The following is a 25,574-nucleotide window of genomic DNA, read 5'->3' as shown; positions in this document are numbered from 1 at the left end:
TGAGTGGAATACACCTTTAAGTTAATCTCCTGGGGTCATACTGTGTGGGATTATACTTACAAGGATCAGGGATTGCATCTATTGCATTATAGCTGCCAGTTTCTTAACACTATATAAACTTAAAATAGCATAATTTCATTTCAGTTTTGCTACTTTTTGTGTTTTGTATGAGGAGGGGAGGGGTAAGCCATAGCCAGACTTCTTTAGGGTCAGCTTATCCATCTAAGAACAAAAGGGTTGGTCAGTGAAAATACAAGTTGCCTGACCCCTCTCTCCACCATCATCATTTGTCTGTAAATAGTTGGGAGGCCCCCATTCCAATCAAAAAGAAATAAAGTTCATTAGCTTCACAGACAGCGGCCAAAGGTAGACAGCACCAGGTATATATAGCATTGTATAAACAACACAGACTCAGACACACTTGGATGTTCCTAATGCGGCTCTGTCACTGTGCCCATGTTCTTTGTCTACTACTAAATGACTTAATCCGATGCTGCACCTGGTGATCTAGTAGCATTTATGAGGCAGACGTGTACCAGATCCTCTAATAAAGGATAGTAAAAAAATGTTTGTTTGTTTTTTAAATAAAAAAAAAACACAACATTTATGCTTTAATCTTTTTTAATCAGAGATGATTCAATCAAGTTTGCTTCATGTTTAATCACAACATTAAAGGGAGGATTCAGACATTTTCAATTGTATCATTATAGAACTAAGCTAAATAAATCCCACCAAAAGTGTAACAGCAAAGGTCCTAAAGACATATTGCACTCCTGTGTAGACATTTCCATCAAGGGTCTTCATTTTTTTCCTTTTTTCCCCCAGCGTTTCTGTAAGAAAGAAGAATAATAATGTAGTATTGAAGATAAAAGTTGTTCCCAAAAAAACGTAATAAATAAATAAATAAATAAAACAATTAAGTAAAAAATTGCTGATAATGTTAGGGATGGTCCGAACTTGCCGAGGTTCGGGCTCGTACAAACCCGAACTCTCGGTAATGATTCCCGTGTCTGCCCGCTCCTTAGAGAGGGTGGATACAGCGGGAGGACTGTCTGGAAAACTGGGATACAGCCATAGCCATAGGCTGTATCCTAGTTTTCCAGGCGGTCCTCCCGCTGTACGGAGCGGGCAGACAGCGGGAATCTGATGCCGAGCGTTCAGGTTCATACGAACCCGAACCTCGGCAGGTTCGGACAATCCTTAGTCTTAGTATTATTTATGGTTTTATACGATTTGAAGAAATTTGAAAGTTAGTAAATGTTATCCTAATTGCGAATAATGTTGGTGCACAATAATATATATGGTATACCGTATATTTATTACCCCCATCCCCCCCTCCATTCTTTTCTGCAGGGAGCGGCATTGCATTGAAAGCAACACAATGCCGCCCGCCTTGTTCCCACAGTGTTATTTTAACAGGCATTAAAATAATGAATATGCCTATTATTTCCGGACACTGTTTGCTGAATTTTAGCTGTTCACACAATGTAAAGTACGTCGGACGCACTTTAAGTTGTAGTCAATCGTTAATTGATTTTCGGGCACACCCAATGGTGCCCCCAATTCAACTGTAAAAAATTATGTTCCTGCAGCCGATATAGCAGTATCGGCTGCATGAACGTGCTGAACACTGCCCGGCGATGTGAACATAGCCTTAGGTACAAAGAATAGCAATGAGACTGTGTGTGGTAATTATAAGGAAGGATTCCTATTCACTCTCCCTTTCAGTGTGAAAACAGCAACCGCATCTCAATTATTGTAATTATGTACATTTGCTGTCACTGTAGAGGCTTAAAGGCTCATGTAAATCCTCGCCTCATACTTAATTTATTGGCATTTAGAAAATGCAGTTTTTGGGTTGTATATTCACAATACTAGTAAGCACCAAGATAATTCTCCGTGTTAGACTGCCCTCACACGTAATGGAGTTCTTCAGGGAAATCCGCTTCAATCCTGTGTCCTGTCATTTTCTACGGGTTTACGTACTCGCTGCAGATTTTTTTTATTGCGCTGCGAGTATGTAAAGCCCCTTCCCACTTAACTCACTGCTACCCGACTAATATGTTACTTGGCTGTGCTCCCATTTGCTTCTCAGTCTCCTGGTTCCCTGGTGTCGGGCTCAGCCAATCAGTAGCTAGGGTGGGGGAGCACAATGGTTGGCTGAGTGGGACACCAGGGAGCCGGGAGCCTGAGACGCAAGCCGGGGCATGGGCAGGTAATGTATTAGCTGGGTAGCAGTGAGTTACGTGGGAAGGGGCTTTACATACTCGCAGTGGAATGAAATATCTGCTGCGAGTATCTAAACCCATAGAAAATGACAAGAAGCAGGATCGCAGCGGATTTCACTGCAGAACTCCGGTACGTGTGAAGGCACTCGTAGGAGGGATTTGCCACAGTAAAATGGGAAAGGGGAAGTTAGACGAATCTCACCTGCTGATTGCCTCCTATTGTGCACGGGGTGCTGAGGAGGAAGGTATGTCTCTTAACCTCCTCCTTAGTGCCGTACCCGTGCCGTTTATTTTGGAAATCCTCTGCCTGGTAATCCATTAGGAGCACTGGAGGTGGGACTACTGTCCCTACCAGTCCCCCACTCCAAGCTGGCCCTCTTCATTGAAAATCAGAAAGGGTGGGCCGTCCGTGGGGCGTAGCCCTGCCTTCAGTGTGGCCAGATCGGTGCTCATGGTCGTAGCCCCGCCCCCAGTGCTCTTAATGGCTTACCGGGCAGAGGATTTCACAACTAACAGCACAGGAATGGTGCCGAGGATAAAGGTAAGAGATTTTTATCCTCAGCTCCCTGTGCACACTAAGGAGCTATCAGCTAGTTAGATTCGTATAACCTGCTGATCGTTCTCCTTTAAAACAAGTATAGAAAAAAAATAAGCACCCTCTCTGCTTAGGAGAAACCACCTGACCAACACACATTTTGCAACTTATAAAATTAATTTAATTTAAGAACTTTCTCTTTCATTATTCTGAATACGTGAGATTTTTTACCCTAAAAATGTAACAACAGTGTAAGGCTATGTTCACACTACGTATATGTCCGGCCGCATATTTTCGCGGCCGGACATATACTTGTTAAACTCCGGCCGGGAATTTACGCTACTTGCAGCCGGCTACGTACGGACCGCAAACTTACGCCCGTAGTCTACTTACGCTTCCCGAGTGCCCTACGTAGCGATCTGACAGCGGTCTTTTACTTGGAAATCTTTGCCTAGCCCCGGACACCCCACAGACTCTTTTGGATCGGCACAAAAAGCTGGCAAAATGAAGAAATCACCTCTATGTACGGGACCGCATGTTACGCTACGGGCGTAAGTTACGGCATTTCCGTCCTCAAACAATGGTCTGGTTCATTTTTTACGGCGCCACATACGATCCAGGCGTAAGTTCGAACGTAGTGTGAACTGTGCAGCCGTACATCGTATACTTTCCATTGTACGCAAACTACGTAAGTCTCTGGCCGCTTATTCACGGAACGCGCTACATCCGGAGACTTACGTAGTGTGAACATAGCCTTAAAAGAAAGGGAGTTTCTGACTGTTTAAAAGAAGCTTCTGGTCAGAAAAGAGGAGTGGATAACACACGTCCCACAGTTTGGGATGTAGTTAAGAATAAGTTTGAACATTTTTTGAATACATAAAAAAAAAAAAAAATCTTCCATAGAATATTCAGTTTTTTTATCTTTATTGACATATGTATCAGTGCAAATCCGGCAATAAAACCATCATTTTTTTTTTATTATTATTTTTTTTACATTTTTTTAAATGAAACTATAAAATTATATATATATAAAAAAAAAAACACCAAAATTCAAATATACACATATTAAGCTAATTGGTTCTTTAGGGTTTATAAATAAAAATTGTACTTGTTTCTACCCAGTGAAGTAAAATATCAGTCCCTTTATAGTTCAGATGGGCACATTTCTGTCCATAGTGGCTTTAGGTATATAGCTATAGGACTTGGCACCTCATATCTCCGATTCATGGGCTAAAGGCAGTTACATTTATAGCATATTATTAAAATTTAGGGGTATAATAGAAAAAATGGATGTATTATCCTTACTTTAAAGAAAACATTTGACAAATGAAAATAATAAGGTCACCGCGAGGGCAAAACTGAAATGGGGGATTGCACAGCCATTACAGTGACAAGCGGTGGTAACCCTTTCCCGTATGGTACTGTGAGATGGAGTGGGTGTGAAAGTAATGTTGGTTGTATAATACACAGCAGAGCTGTTTCTGCCCGGTTGGGGATTGACAATATCGGTGGTAATGTAATGACTCTGGGTCTCAGTATGACTTGTGACTTTGATGCTGTTAGTAGAAGGTGTAATAGTAGTGCTAGCGGTGCTCGGACTGACTGTGGCATTGCTGCAGCCGATGCTTATGTTCATTTGCCCGGTGATGCTGCTGGAGGCGGTGCCGTTGTAGTTGGAGCACATATTTGTGGTGGCACACCCGGCCATGGCCATGATGGGTTTTGGCGGGTCTGAAAAAATAAACAAACAAAGATTTAGTTGGAACTGTTTTCTGATTATTGAAGGTTGCCCTGATCCAACAATGTTGATTATTTTTTTTAGTGAACTTTGTATAGAAACAAAGAAACTGTAGAAGACTGTTGATAGAAACCTGTTCTGTCTGGTACATCTTTTTATTATTTTATTATTAATTTTATCTTAAGATAAATGTATATACCAGGTTTATATTCACTTACTGTAGATTTACCAACCATATCTGCAGGAAGTTTGTTACGAGCATCTACTACTTTCATAAAGTTATTACTTCTGATCTTTCCCCCAATAACCTAATAGTACCCCCTTTATTCATCGGTTTAGTTTCTTTCCTATTTAGCCTTTGACTTATACAAAGGTTTCAATCATATCCCCCATTTCCCGTTTTATCTCCAGACTATACAGAATCTTTCCCTATAGGTTTTATGAAATCTTCCACCATTTTTGCATCTTGTCTTAGCATTCATTCTATTTTATTAATATTTTTTTGTAGGTGAGGTCTCTAGAACTGGACACAGTATCCCAGATCTTACTAAAGCTCTATACGGGGGGATGACAAACATCCTCTTCCTACTTGATATACCTCTAGCAATGTACTAATGGGATCAAGAGGAACTAAGATAAATTGACGGATAGTCTCGTGTGCCACCATGGTAGACTATAAAGTTTCCATAAAATTTTTTCCTACGTATAAAGAGACATAGAACAATATATTTGTTTGTAGAAATGATCACCATAGCCGTGCTTACTAAGTTTGTTGGGACACGGAGTCCAACATATAGGTATGAGTATATGTCGTGATTTACTAGACCCTTTACAGTCCCTGCCTGAGAACTAGGGACCACCTGGTTCGGGAATCCCCTAAGCCAGATGGAAGTGCCCCTAATTTTTGCCTTAGAAGGTAGTGTAGGTTGGGAAATGATTGGTTTTACACAGTTCCCCCTGTAAGGCAGTATGTTATGGGTAACAATAATGTGGTATATGAGTATGCAACCTTGAAGGCAAGTAGGTAGAGTTGGTGGGGAATTTCCCTACTACTTAAACACTCCAGACCACTAGATAGAAGTGGTATTGGCTTTTTCAGTGACCCTGTTCCGTCTGTTATCATATAACTCTAGCAATACAGATATACAGCCCAGCATGTACAGCCCCGGGCTGCACTGACTCATTTCAAAGCGACTCTCTACACATAATCTGCTGCCCCCAAACCACTTGTACCTTCGGATAGCTGCTTTTAATCCAAAATCTGCCCTAGGGTCCGTTCGGCAGGTGATGCAGTTACTGTCATAAAAAACATCTTTTAAACTTGCCGTGCTGAGTCAAATTGATGTGGCCTAGAGTGGCTATGCTCTAGGCCTGTGACACCGCTCCGTCCTCCCTCCCTGCCCTCTTCACCATTAGGAAGGCCCAGGCAGGATTTCTCCCATTCATCACTTAGGTGACGAGGAGAAATCTTGCCTGGGGTATTCCTAATGGTGAAGAGGGCGGGGAGGAGGGACAGAGAGGTAGTGAAGGCCTAGGGCACAGACATGCCAATTTGAAACGGCACTGTAAGTTTAGAATTTTTTTTTTATGACAGTAGCTGCATCACCTGCCGAACGGACCCTAGGGCAGATTTTGGATTAAAAGCAGCTATTTTACAGTACAAGTGGTTTTTTTTTTTTTTTTTTTGGGGGGGGGGGGCAGATTGTGGGTACAGAGTTGCTTTAAGGCTATGGGATATTACTACCCCTAAATCTTTCTCTTGTGAAGTCTTCACTAACACAGAACTGTCAATATGAGTGAGTTAAGAAGACAGCTATTGAAAATGTATGACCACTTACAGAGATCCTAGCTCTAGCTGAGGCAAACCTCCTTAAACGGACTACAACCCGCCTTCCTCAAAGCCCTAAACTAAAGTCATATAATGGAGAGGACTACTTAGACTCCTTCATTTGTGGGCTTTTAGCAAAGGAACTCAAGGACATAGATAAAAATAGCAGATATAAAATCAGTGTTGTATACTCTACTGATGTACAATCTTTTGATTCATTAAGTTTAGTGGGTGTTTTGGAGGTGACAGAGTCCCTTCAAATAATGCAGTGTCCTACTCTGTTGAGTTTCACAGGTAATACTACGCATGACCACTTTCTGTGATGTTTTGGAAACACACAAGTATCATATTTCTTATCAGAACTTACTTGTCAGAGTACTTATTGAATATGTTGTGCATTTGTTTTCACTTCCCGTACAGTCAATTTTGGTATCCGGCACACATGTGGAAGATGTTAGGGTGAAGCAAGAAGGGCAGACCAGACCATTTGTATTAGTATTCACAGGTGTTACTGAAATCAGACAGGAAAATGGGGGTCAGTGAATTGGATTATTTAACTAGTTACAATTAATGCAAAAAAGGCATAAGAACCTAAAAGTAAATACACATAAAAAAAAACTATAGAAAATTATAATATATTCTAATACCTATTGGTGCTGCTGGAGTACAGTTATCAGTATTGCAGCAGCCGGTGTTTATATCTACGGCCATAAACTGATTACTGAGGCTCTTTGGATTATTGCATTCAGATGACACTCCACATCCTCTCACAATTGCGTAAGTTGTTATTCCGTATACTGTGACTGAAAAACAAAATCAATGGTTTTATGTCTTTTTATATTAAGAATAGAGAATGTCAGCTCTTATTATAACTTACAATTTATCGTCATGAGCTCAACTATTTTTACACATAGGACAAACGAGAAGGCAAAAGTAAAAGAGAAAGAAGATGGAAATAAGGAAGAGAGGAACAATAACTAAGAGAGTGACCGAAAAAAAAGGAAAAAACAAACAAAACAAAAAAATGGACAAAGAAAAAGAATAACAGAGGGGAGATTAGTAAAGGCCAATACGTGAAAGAAAATAGAGGGAAAGGAAATTCAGGGGAAAAAGGAAACAGGATGGGAAGGAAAGGGTGGGGAGAAGAAATATGAAAGGACAGGAAAGATGGTGATAAAAGAGGGGAAGAGAAGAGTGGAGAGGGGAGAGGAAAGATGAGAATGAAGAGGTGGGGAAGAAAAGCAAATAAGCAAAATAAAAGGAAAGAAAATAATGTAAGGGATAGAAATGAAAGGAAGGGAGGATAAAAGGGGTGTTGAGAAGAGGAAGGGAAGATGAGTAGATAAGGTAGAGGTAAGGCAGTATGTCAAATCACAAAAATGTTAATAAAAATTTATTTGATTAAAAAAAAAGTAAATGGGAGGGGAAGAGAATAGTGCAGTTGAGAGGGGAGGGGAGGAGGGCTGAAAAATATGGAGCGAAAAAAAGAAGGCTAGTAAGCTAATAGGAGAAAATGAAAGTAAAGGAAATGAGGAGAAAAGGAAAGGAAATTGATGGAACGGAAGGGGGGGGGCGTAGAGGAAAAGAAGGCATATGCAAGGTTTGTTAAGAAATGAAGTAAGAGAAGGATATAAGAAGAGAGAAGAGGAAAGGCAGAAGAGAAGGAGGGAAGAGAGGCAGAGAAGAAATAAGAGATGAAAGGGGAGGAGTTATATAACAATGAAGGCGGGGCAGAGGAGGAGAGAGACGAGGACAGATAAACAAGAAAGGTGCAGAAAGGAAAACAACAGAAGGGGAGCAAAAATAAAAAAGACACATGAGAGAAGAAGAGAACAGGGCTAAAGATGACACAAGAATAGAAGTAGAAAGTGTAGACAGAAAAAAGTAGACGGGACTAAGGAAAGAGGACACAAGGAAAGAAAGGTAAGATAGAAGTGTGGCGACATAGGAAAGAGTAGAAGAAAAGAAGAATGAGAGCACCTAGGAGAACAGAGTCTAGGAGAATGGGAGTCTTATCCTTGTTCCATTAGGAGCAGTAGAAGCTCTATGACTCATTGTGAAGATTTTTACACTGTAAGGCTATGTTCACAATCCCTAAGTACCGTAATGATCACGGCCGTGATTACTACGGTACTTACGTAGTGCTGCACCTGAGGGAATCCCAGCTGGAGTGTATACATAGAGATAGCATACATTCCGGCCGGGATCCCTAGCGGCATCGTAGAAAACTAACATGTCAGTGTCAGTGAAGACAATGGAGCATGCGCCTACAGGCCGCACGCTCCATTGTGTGCAGCAAGGAATTTGGATGCAGATGTGAACATGGCCTAAGAAATAGAAGTGAATGCAGGATAATTACGTTTGGTTTCAGTGTAGATGGAGGTGCAGACGTCTTCAGTGGCCGCACACGTGATAGCAGACCCAGTGCATGGAGTTTGAGTTGTACTAGTACAACTGATACAGGTCAGGGAATAACCTGCAGAACAAACACAAGAACAGCAATGATACATTACTTGGATATTCTTATATAACAACTCCTGACGTTCAGAGGCCGAGAACATGTGCAGCTGATACAGGTTACCAGGAAGAGCTTTTAGAAAAACATGACCACTTTCTTCCAGAGACAGCACCACTCTTGTCTCAGGTTTGGGTGCAGGTTTTTAGTTCCGAAGTGAGCTTATTTACAAACCCCACCTGAACTGAAGACAAGAGTGGTGCTGTTTCTAGAAGAAAATGGCCATGTTTTTGTAATGCTGGATAACACATTTAATCATTCACAGGGTCGTTCACCCTTACTAAATGGCTCTTTAAATAGTTGATTGGCTTTTATAGTTATCTACCTTTGTAAAAGAAAAAACCTTCGGCAGGGTTTACATGTAATATTTTGATAGGGATTTGGTCCTCATTTTGGTCATTAATCTTGTCAGGTTTTTTTTTAGCAAAAAGTGGGTCCAAAACACAGAAAATGGAACTTTATGTTCTTTCATTATAGTTTTTTCTTTGTTCTGTTCCTGATTCGGATAAAAATACTAACCAAAATAGTTTGGGTGAATCCAGCCTTAGAGTAATTTTATACTTGCCAGATCAACTGTTAGGTTTGGGGACAGAAAGACACAAGAAAGGTGAGGTCCTAGCGATGGCACCCGCCCAATGTCCCTGCCTACTTACAGAGAACTGTCCTAGGCGGCACTGGGTAACTGGGCGACGGTCCCTAACCTTTTTGAGTGTAACACAAAAAGCAGACAAGACAAACGAACAAAATAAATACAGAGTCGTCTAGCCGGGTCAAAGAGGAACAAAGTCAGAAGGTGGAATGAATCGTCAGGAGGTTAAGCCACAAATCAATGAAACCAGGGAGTACGTAACCAGGATACAAAACCCTAGCTTAGTGACACTCAGGAACAAGCTCTTTCACAGGCAAAGAAGCATGGTGCAGGTATAATTTTATGGAGGCCAGAGTCTCAGCCCCAGGACCGATTGGGGCTGAAACTCCAGCCTGCAGTACACACCATGGAGCTGACTGGACAGCAGGGCTGGCCACCAGTCAGCACGTACTTAGCAGAATCAGCTGTGCTGGCCAGTGTAGAGAAGTCTCGGCCATGGCACAGTAAATATGGACGCCACTGACACGCCCCTAGCAACCAGTCGGGTCGGCAGGGATGTCGTTGGCGCATCTAGGAGGCCAGCCAGGTGCTGGGTGCGCGGTCTAGGTCGTTACATCAACTATATAAGCATTAAATAGTCCATTTGTCTCAGAAAGTTGTTCATACTTATAATCATTAATTAAATGGTCTGCTGTAGGCAACTACAACCGCTATGGGACCCATTCCAATTTCGTCCCATAACCACTTTACTTTTCAGTAAGGCTCTGGTCTCCAAATGGTCATGAAAATGGGGGAACCCCATGTACTATGTTAAACAGCTTCTTTATTTATATATTTTATATATTTGTTATAGGAACCTCTTTGATCCTTAATTATTCTTATTATATCCTCAATCCCTGTAACCTCCTAACTGGCCTCCTAACTTTTAGTGTTGCCTTGTACCCTTCATGGCTACTGGTGTAAGGACTCAAGGTCTCAAGGCAATTTTGTGGCTTTAGATTAATCAAGCTTATTCATTGTAGATTGTAAAATTCTGAAGTTTTCTTAGGATTGCACCTGTTTTTTAAAAATTGCACAAATGATAAATTGGATGCAAATCCAGAATTATGTGAATTTTTGGGTGAATACTCATACCAAGCAGATTAAAAAAAAAATTGCATCAAAAACATATTTGCCGGATAGTGGTTTATATATAGACAAGAATGTTCTACTAAACAGATCTTGAAAATGGGGAGAACTTTCAAGACAAAGTATGTTATATTGTTTAATATAAACGGTCTGTCCCACAATTAAATATCAAATTTTATATGTAGGTGTATGTGTGTTTATGTACATGTGGGCATATTATGTCACTAGTCTGCTTTTTATATTTGTATCACAGTTGCTAACCACAGAATGACAAATATTTATTTAATAACTTACTCTGATAAGATTATATACAAGATTTCCTAGTTCTTGTAGAACCTCAAATACCGCAACCTTATCAAGTCGAAAGGGACACTGTCACCTTTATTTTTAGACCTTGTATTTACCCAGCATATAATCACACACATTTTAGATATTTTCAGTAAAATGTTATCTTGTGTTCCCCACCTTGATTACTTTCCAGTAACCTAGTAATATTGAAGAAAATCAAAGGAAATCAATGTGTAACTAAGGGTGGTATTACCCGAAGCGATTATCGTTCGAATAATCGTTCAATCGGTCGTATTTGAACGATTATCTCTAAGTGTAATAGTAGACAACGATTAAACGACGAAGTTTTCTTGCCTTAGGGTGGTATTACACGAAGCGATTTTTTTCAATTAACGATTAACGATAAACGATCTCCAACGATCGCAATAGCGGTTGCCTAATAATCGTTCGTTTTACTACACGGAAAGATTATCGGTTATATTGGAGCAACAAAATTCAAGAACACTCCCCTTTCAATTTGCGAATGAACAGGGAACGGCTAACGACATCTTATTCAAACGAACGATGTGCGAACGATGTGTAAAAGACAAACGATAAAAATAGATCCAAAACCTATTAAAACGACCAACGACCAATCGTTCGTCGTTTAATCGTTGTCTACTATTACACTTAAAGATAATCGTTCAAATACGACCGATTGAACGATTATTCGAACGATAATCGCTTCGTGTAATACCACCCTGAGACTCCAGGGTAGGGATGATGAAAAATGAATGCACTCCCTGCAGTCCTCTTTGTAGACACTACTCAACTAACTATATACACACAACTTTATATACATTTTATTAGAAGGATGATTATAATTATTATTATTAGGGAAGGGCCCCTTTTACTGAGCTACTTGTAATTCCACATTTCTCCAGTAGTGGCCACTGCAGGAGAAATGTGTGGCCACCTCTATCTGATGATCGCCAGAGTGTCAGATTACAAAAAAATTAAATAAATAAATAAAACCACAGAAACGACTACCACTCATTGAAACAGTAAAAATGCAAAAAAATCTCAACATGAAGCTTAATATTTAGAGAAAGGACTCTATATTAACCATAGAACAATAGGTACATTTCTACATCGCCCCATTTTTCCCGAACAAATTCTCTAATAAGCGCATGCCTCTAACTGAATCCGGCCGGCCGTGTATCCTGCGCCCGACATCCCAAACCAAATCAGGTATAGATTTAAATCATGATGAATGTGGCGCGGGAGAAGGTCGCTGCCCCCCCCCCCCCTCCACCTGCCCATCAGCTGCGTCTTATACCTGGCATATGCCCCCTATGTACATAGTCTATCTAATATTTCTGAAAATCCAGGCGTACAATTACACCCTAAAAGCCCTATTACACGGAGCAATTATTGTTTAAAAATTTGCTATAACGACTGAAAATGAACAATTACCTGCCCGTGTAATAACACCCAACGATCAAATGATGAAGGAGAAATCAATATTCATCTTTGAACACGTTGAAAAATTATAATCACCATATCCCTGCCTCTCCTGGAAACAATGCAGGGCATTGTAAATATACTACCAGCAACCCTCTGGATTTCGTACAACTTTGGATAACGCTAGTGCGACTGCAAACAGTGTCTGAATGATACTAATAGTGACAGCGCTATAACCAAAGATGCTTCTGAATCACCTTGCAGGGTTTTGCATTGTACATGCCGAGGCAAAAGCAGGGGGCCACATACACCATGCCCTCTGTCCTGGTGTTTATGTCTTTGCCAGGCGACAGAATAGTTGCACTGACCTCCTGGGTCTTAGCAGCAGCTCCATGCAAGGTAATAATAAAAGAAATAATAAATAAATAAATAAATAAATAAATAGATAACTAAGTACATAAAAGTTTAGTGTCTGGTGAAGATGACAGCATAACAGGCGAGGGTTAATGCTTAGTTTATAACTTTTACATCTTTAATTTCTACAATGCATCTTAAAAAAAAAAGAGGCAAAAGAGGCATAAAGGGGAACTCCGGTGTAAACAAAGCCTTAAAGGGCAAATTATTATATATATTTTTTTTCCAAATCAAATGGTACCAGAAAATTATACACATTTTTAAATCGCTTCTGTTTTAAAATGTCGTCTTCCAATACTTATCAGCTGCTGTGTGTCCTGCAGAAAGCGGTGTATTCTTTACAGTCTAAGGCTATGTTCACATACTGTACTATTTTTGTACAGTCGTTGTAAAACAACAACCGTTGTTGCATTGACTCTAATGCATTTCATTGCAGTATGAACAGAACAGCCATTCTTTTCAAAAATAGTACATTGTGTGAACATAGCCTTAAACAGTACTCCCTGCTGCCACCTCTGTCCGTGACTGGAACTGTTCCAATCAGTAGCAAATCCCCATAGAAAACCTCTCCTGCTCTGGACAGTTCCTGTCATGGACAGAGGTGGCAGCAGAGAGCACTGTGTAAGACTGGAAAGAAGAATACACCACTTCCTTCAGGGCATACAGCAGCTCATAAGTACTGGAAGACTTGAGATTTCTTTTTAAATAGAGCGAATTTACAAATGTGTATAATTTTCAGGTACCAGTTGATTTAATAAAAACATAATTTATCACCGGAGTTACCCTTTAAGGCTTTGTTTACGCATAGTATTTTGGTCGGTATTTCAGTCAGTATTTTTAACCAAAACAAGGAAAGGTGTAAATCTTTCCATTCTACTTTTGTTCTGATGGTTCCATTCTTGGTTTATGACTACCTGTCCAAACTACTAGAGGACAAACTTAGCCTTTTATAGACACTGAAACAGCAGGTGATGCTGGATGATTTGAGCTCAGAAGCCGGTACTCAGTTCTGAAAGGGTATGTTAAGGAACACTCTGACTAAGTATATAGGCAGTGAGATATCTGGGGTAGGTCCTGGGAGAACAGTACAGGAGACTAGGACTTTTTTTGTTTTTAATACCGTAAATAATACCCCGGAAATAAAACACCCTCCTAAAATAAGACACCCCATGTACTCTACCCTCTAACCTAATGTAAGGCACCCCCTACTCTTAACTAGGGCACCGCCCGAAAGTAAGGCACCCCCTGAAAGTAAGGCCACCCCGCCGCCACCCAGGACTCACCTAATCCCCTCATGGATCTCCAAAACCGGCACTGCAGGCAACCTGGTCCACAGCCCCCACGTCCTCTGCATGTCCTGCCACACTCTGCTGCATGCCACTCCGCCACCACAGCACCCCTGACCCGCCTGACCACACGCCTGACCTGCCACCGCCACCGCACGGCTGACCCGCTGCACACCTGACCCACTGCTGACCTGCTGCACACCTGACCCGCTGCTGACCCACCACTGACAGTGAGTATTCCGGGAAGGTCCAGGGAGGATGTCGGATGTCTTATTTCTCTCCCCCTATCCCCCCCCCCAAAAAAATAAAAAAATAAAAATAAGACGTAGTGCCTGTTTTTTTTTTTTTTTTTTGGGGGGGGGGGGGGGGGGGGGGAATATAAGGAACCATCTTATTTTTGGGGAATGGCTGAGCTGCCTGGAGACGTCACGTCTCGTGCGGCAGCTCAGACCAGGAAGCGGCCACAGGACGGGGGTCCGGGACCCGGCACTGGAACCGGGGAGGTAAGTGACCTCCGGCATCCATAACCACCCCATATCTAAAAAATACGGCCAGACCGGAGTACCCCTTAAAAGACATATGCCTAAAGGGATTGTCATTGGTTAATTTGAGGTTCTGGTAAGAAGACCCCAACGATGTACAGTATTATTTCTAGGACTGATCTCCTCCAATGATCCATCCGTCTATCTTGAAGTATGTACATGTAAGTCCCAAATCTTACCTGTGGATATCATGGAGGATATCAGGATGAAGACTGCAATGTAGAGCTTCATGGCTGAAGACCAGGTTAGACCAGATGTGGCCAGGCACACAGTCTATGGATTCTATGGCACTGACTATATTGAGAATATGTTTTAATCTAAGTGAAAGGTGTAGCCGAGTACAAAGGTGTACAATCTGTTCTGCTTTTTAAATATAAAGGGCGTTTTAAAATGTAAATTTTCCTGCAAAAGATTCCAGGTCTCGAACAAAACATGTAAGTCATATCACTAAGCAAATATTGAAGTCACAGTAGGGAAAATGGTACAATGGCGAGGAGTCACGTTTAAGGAACAAGCCATAGCACTATGACCTTTCATTGGGCGTTGGGGAAAACTCTATTTATCTAGTATGTCAGCTATACACTACCTTATCACTTTGCCAGGAAAACAGGTAGAGATACACGATCATATATATATATATATATATGAAAAATAAAATAAAAAAGTATATACACTACCGTTCAAAAGTTTGGTACTCCAGTGTTCTTATGGTACAATGTGTTTGCTCATTGGCTCAGAAGGCTAATTGATGATTAGAAAACCCTTGTGCAATCATGTTCACACATCTGAAAACAGTCTAGCTCATTACAGAAGCTACAAAACTGACCTTCCTTTGAGCAGATTGTGTTTCTGGAGCATCACATTTGTGGTGTCAATTAAACGCTCAAAATGGCCAGAAAAAGAGAACTTTCATCTGAAACTCGACAGTCTATTCTTGTTCTTAGAAATGAAGGCTATTCCATGCGAGAAATTGCTAAGAAATTGAAGAGTTCCTACAACGGTGTGTACTACTCCCTTCAGAGGACAGCACAAACAGGCTCTAACCAGAGTAGAAAAAGAAGTGGGAGGCCGCGTTGCACAACTAAGCAAGAAGATAAGCACATTAGAGTCTCTAGTTTGAGAAACAGACGCCGCACAGGTCCCCAATTGGCATCTTCATTAAATAGTACCCGCAAAACACCAGTGTCACCATCTACAGTGAAGAGGCGGCGGCGGGATTTTGGGCTTCAGGGCAGAGTGGCAAAGAAAAAGCCATATCTGAGACTGGCCAATAAAAGAAAAAGATTAAGATGGGCAAAAGAACACAGACATTGGACAGAGGAAGACTGGAAAAAAGTGTTGTGGACGGATGAATCCAAGTTTGAGGTGTTTGGATGACAAAGAAGAAGGTTTGTGAGACGCAGAAGAAATGAAAAGATGCTGGAAGAATGCCTGACGCCATCTGTTAAGAATGGTGGAGGTCATGTAATGGTTTGGGGTTGCTTTGGTGCTGGTAAGGTGGGAGATTTGTACAGGGTAAAAGGGATTGTGAATAAGGAAGGCTATCACTCTGCACCGCTATGCCATACCCAGTGGACAGCGCTTGATTGGAGCCAATTTCATTCTACAACAGGACAATGACCCTAAACACACCTCCAAATTGTGCAAGAACTATTTCCAGCAGAAGCGGCAGCTGGTATTCTATCATAGGTAATGGAGTGGCCAGCGCAGTCACCAGATCACCACCCCATTGAGCTGTTGTGGGAGCAGCTGGACCGTATGGTACGCCAGAAGTGCCCATCCAACCAATCCAACTTGTGGGAGCTGCGTCTAGAAGCGTGGGGGGCAATTTCTCCAGCTTACCCCAACAGATTAATAGCTAGAATGCCAAAGGTGTGCAATGCTGGAATTGCTGCAAAAGGAGGATTCTGTGAGGAAAGCAAAGTGTGATGTAAAAACAATGTTATTTCACATACAAATCATTATTTCTAACCTTGTCAATGTCTTGACTCTATTTTCTATTTATTTCACAACGTATGGTGGAGAAGAAGTGTGACTTTTCATGGAAAACACAAAATTGTTTGGGTGACCCCAAACTTTTGAACGGTAGTGTATATATATTGTAGGGATCTTCCCGGGGAATGGTGTGTTTGGACACAGTTCACAGCAGACTTGGACTTGTAAAATAACAGCTTGGCGTTTATTTTCAGCATAAACAGTCCATAACAGAAATATAGCAACACTGTGCTTTAAGAAGAAAACAAAAGGTCTTGCCCGTCTGGGCGCTAACTAACAAAAGCAGGTTACCTCTCTGACACTTCAGTCGGCAGTATTGCGGGGTGTGAACAGGCCCCAGCAGCGGCTGTCTTCCCAGCTCTCTCCAAACAGACCACGCAGGCTGTTTACTCCTGTCTGAGAGCCAGGACCTGTACACTGAGCCCACCTTTTGCCTTCTCAGGCTGATTGGGATCAGAGCTCACCTGATCCCAAAACCCAGACTGGATCGAGGGGGAGGGAATGGCAAGTCCCACTACCAAAACCTACCTGCAATTCCATGTAAGTCCAGGCCCGGCAATAATAAATAATAGCTCAGCAGCATAACACTGCTGAGCACAGATGCCTCCTGGACTCACCATCTCACACTATGTATCAACCTGGGTGAGATGTACATCCCCTCGAGCACTTTACCAGTGACATGTCCACATATCCCCCCCCTCTTCTTCAGACCGGAGGGCTGAGCATTTTGTCCCCACAGACAGTGTACCCTAGATAGGGCGTCAGCATTTGCCTGTAATTTCCCCGGCCTGTGTTCCACAGTGAAATTAAAGTTTTGTAGGGACAGAAACCATCTAGTCACCCTCGCATTTTTCTCCTTGTTTAGCTTCATCCATGTTAGGGGGGCATGGTCTGTCACTAACTTAAACCTCCTGCCTAGTAAGTAGTACCTCAGGGTCTCTAGGGCCCACTTCACTGCCAGACATTCTCGCTCAACTATGGCATAGTTTTTCTCGGCCGGGGATAGCTTCCTACTTAAGTACATCACCGGGTGCTCCTCGCCATTCACGACCTGTGAGAGGACGGCACCTAACCCTGTGTTGGAGGCATCTGTCTGGACCAGAAATTCTTGCCTAAAGTCAGGGGTAACTAGCACAGGTTGTTGGCACAAGGCAGACTTAAGGCTTTGAAAAGCCTTCTCGGCCTCTGGAGTCCATGTCACCATTGCGGACTTCGCACCCTTTGTCAGATCAGTTAGTGGGGCTGCAACTGAAGCAAAATTCGGCACAAACCTTCGGTAATAGCCCGTAATACCCAGGAAAGCTCTGACCTGTTTCTTTGTGAGGGGTTGAGGCCAATTCTGTATTGCCTCAATTTTATTTAGTTGTGGTTTCACTAACCCCCTCCCAATAATGTAGCCCAAGTATTTGGCCTCCTCTAAGGCTAGTGCACACTTCTCTGCATTGATGGTTAACCCCGCATCACTTATGGCATTTAACACCGCCTGGACCTTACAGAGGTGACTTTCCCAATCCGGGCTAAAAATTACCACATCATCGAGGTAGGCAGCGGAGTAATCACGATGTGGTCGCAGAATCAAGTCCATCAACCTCTGAAAAGTGGCAGGGGCTCCATGTAACCCGAATGGCATCACTACATATTGGAAGAGTCCATCAGGGGTGGAGAATGCAGTCTTCTCTCTAGCCTCAGGAGTGAGTGGGATCTGCCAGTAGCCCTTAGTGAGATCGAGGGTAGTTATGTACCTGGCATTACCCATCCTTTCTATCAACTCATCTACCCTGGGCATGGGGTAGGCATCGAACTTGGAGATCTCATTTAACTTTCTAAAGTCATTACAGAACCTCCAAGTTCCATTGGGCTTTGGGATTAACACAATCGGGCTGGACCACTCGCTCTGGGACACCTCAATGACTCCTAGGTCAAGCATACGTTTTACCTCGGATGATACCGCCTCCCTCCGTGCTTCTGGTATCCTATAGGGCTTAAGGTTTACTCTGCTTCTAGGCTCAGTTTCAATATGATGACTAATGAGATGTGTACGCCCTGGTAGGTCAGAAAACTTGTCTTTATTTCTCTGCAGGAACTCCTTAGCTTCCTGCTTCTGTGACACTGATAAGGTGTCACCAATCCTGACCGGAGGGATTGGTGGTGACAGATGACCAACAGGCTTTGTCGCCACCAAGGATTCCCTGTCTTTCCAGGGCTTGATCAAGTTTATGTGATAAACTTGGAAAGGCTTCCTTCTACCTGGTTGGTGTACCTTGTAGTTGACCTCACTGATCTTCTCTACAATTTCATAGGGACCCTGCCACTTTGCTAAGAATTTGCTTTCTACCGTGGGAACAAGTATGAGTACCCGGTCACCTGGGCTAAATGTCCTGATTCTTGCAGAACGATTGTAAATTCTGCTTTGGCCCTCTTGCGCCCTCTGGAGGTGTTCCCTTACTAGGGGCATTACAGTGGCTATACGGTCCTGCATTTGTGCTACATGCTCTATAACACTCTTGTATGGGGTGGACTCACTTTCCCATGTCTCTTTCGCTATATCCAACAAACCCCTAGGGTGACGACCATAGACTAATTCGAAGGGAGAGAACCCTGTGGACGCTTGGGGCACTTCCCTAACAGAAAACATCAGGTAAGGTAGTAAGTGATCCCAATCACGACCATCCTTTTCTACCACTTTTTTTAACATATGTTTTAGGGTTTTATTAAACCTCTCCACTAACCCGTCTGTCTGTGGGTGATATACAGAGGTACGTAGGTGTGAGATTTTAAACAGTTTGCATAGCTCTTTCATCACCTTTGACACAAATGGGGTACCTTGGTCGGTCAAGATTTCCTTGGGGATCCCCACCCTGGAAAACATATAAAACAATTCCCGTGCAATTGTTTTAGAGGCAGTGTTTCTTAGGGGTACAGCCTCAGGATAGCGGGTCGCGTAGTCTAACACAACTAGAACGTACTGGTGTCCCCTAGCCGACTTTACAATGGGACCCACCAAGTCCATTGCGATCCGGTCAAAAGGTACCTCTATGATGGGGAGTGGGACCAAAGGACTGCGAAAATGCGACACTGGGGCGCTAAGCTGACATGTGGGGCACGACTCACAGTATGTTTTTATGTCAGCATAAATCGCAGGCCAATAAAACCTCTGGAGGACTCTCTCCTGTGTTTTATCTGTCCCCAAGTGGCCCCCAAGGACATGATTATGGGCCATGTCGAGTACCTGACGCCGGTACGACTTAGGCACCAGAAGCTGTTCCACCACCTCATCATTAATCTTAGTGACTCTATAGAAGAGATCATTAGTCATAGAAAAATGTGGAAATTTTTTCTCAGCTTCTGGTTCCTGAGGTACCCCATTCAGAACAGTGACCTGCTCTCTCGCATTTTTGAGAGTGGGGTCCTGTAATTGTGCAGTACCAAAATTATCCCTAGACACCTCTAAGTCTGGAACATTCTGCTCAGTGGGAGGAGCCTCTTCCTCACCAGCCAGAACCTGCAAAGGAAAAGCATCATTTTCATCCTGTACACTTTTATCATTTACCGTGGGTAATGCAATAGACTTAGGGGTCTCCTCACTCCTTTCAGGGGATTGTTGTTTTCCCCATAGAGCCCAGAACAAAGGAAAATCACGCCCCAATATCACATTATGCATAAGGTTTTTAACCACACCCACTTCATATTGTACAGTGCCTAGTTCAGTCCCGACATTAGCCAGTACTATAGGGTAAACCTTTGTATCACCATGTATGCATACCACACTCATATGTCTTTTTGGCACAACGTCCCCAGTCACCAGGCTGGCATGCACCAGGGTGACAAGGCTTCCTGAGTCCAGCAACGCCTTAACAGGGAAGTCATTGACAGTAATGTGGCAGACTTGCGGTTCAGTCTCTAGTCCAGTGACCGCAACAAAAGACGGTTCCGCAAATAGCGACTGACGCCGGCTAGCGTCACACTCCATGGGCTCAGTGGTAAGAGGGCAATGGGCAGACATATGTCCCGTCTCATGGCATCTCCAGCACTGGATAGGGCCTGGTCTCCTTGGCAGGGAGTCCTTTTTAGGGCCACTTAGCCACCGGGGACCACCACCAGTCTTTTGCCCCTGAGACGCCTCCTGAGCGCTCTTCCCTCTATCAGCACCCCTCCACACTCCCCCAATAGATGGAAGTCTCTTACCAGCTGAAGGCACAGGTCTGGCACTCCGGGGAGGTGAAGGTGCCGCAGGAACATCACGGAGGTAGTCCTCAGTCGCCTGGAACCTCTCCACAAGGTTGACAAGTTCGTCAGCACTCTTAGGGTCGCCTTGTCCCACCAAGCGTTGCAGATCAGCAGGAAGTGCGCGGAGGTAGCGGTCCATCACGACCCTCTCTAGGATCTGGGCAGGAGTAGAGGTGTCTGGCTCCAACCACTTTCTTGCCAGATGAATTAGGTCATACATCTGGGACCTCGCTGATTTGTCCAGACTGTAGCTCCAGTTACGGACCCTCCGGGCACGGACAGCAGCAGTAACTCCTAGTCGGGCGAGTATCTCTGCTCTTAGCCGAGGATAGTCCTTGACCTCTTGCTCACTGAGGTCATAATAGGCCTTTTGAGGTTCGCCTGTTAAATAAGGCGCAATCACTTCTGCCCACTCAGTGGAGGGTAACTTTTCTCGCTCAGCCACACGCTCAAAGACAGTTAAGTAGGCTTCAACATCGTCATCAGCAGTCATCTTTTGCAGCGCACGCTGCACAGCTCTTCTCACAGACAAGGTCTCTGGCGCGGCTGCTGCCACCAGCTGGGGATTAGCACCTGCAGACGCCTCCTGCTTTGCTATCAGGTGCTCAATAAGTCTCTGTTGTTGAGCCATCGCTTGCTCATGGCGCAGGTTAGCGTCTGTTAGAGCTTGTTGTTGCAGTCTATTAGCCTGTTCATGGCGAAGGTTAGCGGCTGCCTGATCCTGTTTTTGTGCGGCCAATGCCTGTTGTTGTTGCAAACTCACTTGCATTAACTGCTTCATCATCTCCTCCATGTTGCTTGTCTGTTTTTGGAGTGAAGCCGCAGCCTTCACCCAGGACATAAGCAGCTGTAGCCAAGTTGATGCACACCGTTGCCCCTAGCAACCGCTTTGCCCGCTCCGCAGCACCAATTGTAGGGATCTTCCCGGGGGATGGTGTGTTTGGACACAGTTCACAGCAGACTTGGACTTGTAAAATAACAGCTTGGCGTTTATTTTCAGCATAAACAGTCCATAACAGAAATATAGCAACACTGTGCTTTAAGAAGAAAACAAAAGGTCTTGCCCGTCTGGGCGCTAACTAACAAAAGCAGGTTACCTCTCTGACACTTCAGTTGGCAGTATTGCGGGGTGTGAACAGGCCCCAGCAGCGGCTGTCTTCCCAGCTCTCTCCAAACAGCATGCAGGCTGTTCACTCCTGTCTGAGAGCCAGGACCTGTACACTGAGCACACCTTTTGCCTTCTCAGGCTGATTGGGATCAGAGCTCACCTGATCCCAAAACCCAGACTGGATCGAGGGGGAGGGAATGGCAAGTCCCACTACCAAAACCTACCTGCCATTCCATGTAAGTCCAGGCCCGGCAATAATAAATAATAGCTCAGCAGCAAAACACTGCTGAGCACAGATGCCTCCTGGACTCACCATCTCACACTATGTATCAACCTGGGTGAGATGTACATCCCCTCGAGCACTTTACCAGTGACATGTCCACAGTATATATATATATATATATATATATATATATATATATATATATATATATATATATAAAAATATATATATGTCTGTGCATATTTCATCTTTTCTTTATTGAGGTATAACCAAACTTCTGCTGGTGGCTGTAACTAGAGATGATGTTACATCGGGATTTTGCAGGTTCAATCGAACTCGAACGTTCTCGAACCTGCAGCATTTGATTCCCGATGCCTTCCCGTTCCATGGGGAAGGTGGGGACAGCAGGGATACAGCCTATTACTTAGGCTGTATCCCAGAATTCCAGGCGGTACTCGGGCTGTCCCCTCCTTTCCCACGTAACGGGAAGGCATCGGGAATCAAATGCTGTAGGTTCAAGAAAGTTCGAGTTTGATCGAACCTGCAAAATCCCGATGTTCGATCAATTCTAGCTGTAATTCCTCTGTACTCTCCACCACCTCTGTGCTCTCACCACCTATTCTTATTCTTTATTCTTTGATTGTCACTTATCTGCAGATCAGTAGCTAGTGGGTGGAGTTTGCTGGTGCTCATGAATAGCCAGGACTATTGAACACATGCACACAATGGAGAGGACTACTTATTGTCCATGTTATTTAGGAGGATATCTCTGAATCAGCAGCTCAAAATGTAAATGATACGTCATTCCGTTCAGCTTCTTTGCCACTAGTTTAGAGCAGCATATAAAGTACCTACTGACATTGTCTCCTTTATTTATTTTTTTATTTTTTTATATAACCCTCCAAAAAGGAAAAAAAAAATACTACATAGGTTATATATAGTATTTCAAACAAAGCCTGAAACTATTACCTATAAATATGAAAGGTGTGTTACAAAATCAACATTCTTTTGCGTAATAATGTACAGTTGTGGAAATTGATATATCTTAAGGCAAATAGCTGAGTCACGACAGGAGATCGAATCAGGAATTTGTGTTTTTTTTTTATGTTGGTATGACACTACTACTAAAAATTTTACATTTATGGTGAAAAAATAGTACTAGATGGCATGTCAGGGCTGTAGTTTCAAGATCACATCAAACCCAAAGGGCTGGTGAGACCCAGAGGCTCCTTAAAAAAAAAAAAATGGCACATGGTAGGGGTAGAGCCCTGTTACAAATGTTGCATTGGGCCCAGAAGCTTCTATTGTGCCTCAGGTAATAGTTGTCCATAACCACATTAGATCTGTTGATGGGCTGCAATATGTATGGAAGTAACGAGCTTCGCAAATTTTCAGTCAAGCAGCAGCGAAAGCTCTAATAGCTACAGTACTGCGACTATTACAGAAGAGCAAATTTCTTAAAGTATGTTGTTGTAAAAGTGTCAAAAATTGGAAAATCACAATAAAAAAAAAATGCCAATCAGCCAATTTCCACCATTTCTCTCCTTTCTGTCCCTATACTGTATCTTTCTGTTAGTCTCTCCCTGCTCTGCTCTAACTGCCTGATCCTGCCGTCTTCTCCACACACAGCTGACTGGCCGCCTCCATAAAGGAACCGCATTATATAGAGGGTGAGACGGAGGTGCTGACATCACAGAGGGGCCTGCAGTTGATTGGACAGGCGCCAGGAATTATGGTTAATCCCTTTCTCCCACCCAGTGACATTACAGACAGCATGGGTGGCTGCCATTTTGTTTTTTTTGCAAATTTCCTTAACCAATCGGCAGGCGTCCGCTTCACAGAACGACGTAAACTGACAGCTAGAGATGAGCGAACCTCAAGCATGCTCGAGTCGATCCGAACCTGAACTTTCGGCATTTGATTAGCGGTGGCTGCTGAACTTGGATAAAGCCCTAAGGCTATGTGCAAAACTTGGATATAGTCATTGGCTGTATCCATGTTTTCCAGACAACCTTAGAGCTTTATCCAACTTCAGCAGCCACCGCTAATCAAATGCTGAACGTTCGGGTTTGGATCGACTCGAACCCGAACCCGGTTCGCTCATCTCTACTGACAGCACGATCTACAGGCAATCTTTATTCGCCACATTCGCTCTGCTGTCTCTAGAAGTAACCCCACTTTTCCAGCGTCCAGCATTTTCTTTTCAACATCCAGCATTAAGCGTTTTACCTGCAAAACTGTTTACACCTTTTTTTAAATATTATTTTTAACTGCTACTAAACAGCCTACGGCTATGGCTGTATCCCAGTTTTCCAGGCGGTCCTCCCGCTGTATCCACCGTCTCCACGGAGCGGGCAGACAGCGGGAATCATTGCGGAGCGTTCGGGTTCGTACGAACCCGAACCGAACTTGGTTAGGACCATCCCTATTGATTAGTAAACATTCTTCTCAATGTAGTGTGAGCGACCAACAGCTGAATGTCGGGGGTGCAGGGAGCCAACTATTGACAGCTGATCCAGTGGATAGGTTGTGATCACTTGTTTCCAGGAAAGAACTCTTTCATAAATGGATAATCTTGTTAAACAGGAGAAGCTTACAGGTTGTCACATGACACACTTCACCCTTGTCCTCACCTTTCTCTTTGTTTTCATTCTAACTGGTGAGATTTATTTAAATAATTTTATTAAAAAATAAATAAATAAAAGCCTTAGGGTCTGTTCACACAGGTGGAAATTCCAAGTGGAACCCACACCCTCGACTCCTGCGTGTCTCACTGTCTCAATATAATGTCTCTCGGGCTGCCGCTCTCCGCTCAAAGAATTGACTCTTTTTTAAAAAAAAATTATATTTAAGATTCTGGGCTTTTTAGGTTTTTTTTTTGACTGGTATACTCATCACTTAGGTGTTTAGACCCCCAACAATGGCCCGAATGAGGAGGGGGAAACACAAACCCTTTTGCTTCTCCTCATGGTGTTACTATGGAGTCTGTCTTGTGAAGCGGCATCAAAGGATGGGAGGGAAGCTCTTAGTCGAGGGCTTTTGCTCCACGGTTCTGGTGATCGATGGGGGTCTGCACAACCAGACTCTCAGCAATTAAAACTCTTGGACTCTCTTAGACATGTCAAAAGTAACAGGTTCACAAGAGAAAAGTTAAACAGTGTTATTGGGATGAAATACGTTACAGCTTTCATTTTAAAATATTGATCATTGATTTAAAACATGACCTAATAAAATGATAATGATGGCTGGTCGTAGCTCTGTGCAATACAAGCATCAACAGTAGACCACCGCCCTCTCCTATGGGCCACCTAGATGATCTAAGGCGCATCCGGGCAGCTCTCCCACTGCTCCCTGTTCTACCCCCCCGCTCGTCCCAGCTCGATGTCTGTGCATGCAACTTGGCAGGTCGGCACTCGCCTGCTCCTAAATATCATGCCGTCTCATAGGGCCCTTAATAAGCAGCAGCTTTCTCTTTACAATTTTGTCA

At 43.2% G+C, this 25,574-nt stretch overlaps 1 protein-coding gene across 2 annotated transcripts; it reads right to left on the bottom strand.

Annotated features, from left to right (window-relative positions):
- Positions 1–603: 603 nt before the first annotated feature.
- Positions 604–14,880, bottom strand: LOC138769321 (phospholipase A2 inhibitor gamma subunit B-like). 2 transcript variants are annotated; one of them, XM_069947721.1, is made up of 6 exons: positions 14,714–14,877; positions 8,689–8,805; positions 6,977–7,132; positions 6,697–6,840; positions 4,367–4,494; positions 604–830 (listed from the first exon to the last, which is right to left on the bottom strand). In XM_069947721.1, the coding sequence occupies exons 1-6, from the start codon at positions 14,763–14,765 to the stop codon at positions 801–803; spliced, it is 627 nt and encodes a 208-aa protein (XP_069803822.1). In that variant the 5' UTR covers positions 14,766–14,877; the 3' UTR covers positions 604–800. The 2 variants fall into 2 exon arrangements, with proteins under 2 accessions (XP_069803822.1, XP_069803821.1); XM_069947720.1 differs by lacking the exon at positions 604–830 and having other exon boundaries at positions 3,671–4,494; positions 14,714–14,880.
- Positions 14,881–25,574: the final 10,694 nt, after the last annotated feature.

The sequence above is a fragment of the Dendropsophus ebraccatus genome, chromosome 12 (genome assembly GCF_027789765.1).
Source record: "Dendropsophus ebraccatus isolate aDenEbr1 chromosome 12, aDenEbr1.pat, whole genome shotgun sequence".
In the NCBI taxonomy this organism is placed as follows: Eukaryota; Metazoa; Chordata; class Amphibia; order Anura; family Hylidae; genus Dendropsophus; species Dendropsophus ebraccatus.
Note: the sequence above shows the minus strand (reverse complement) of the source record. Positions and strands in the feature narration are given on the sequence as shown.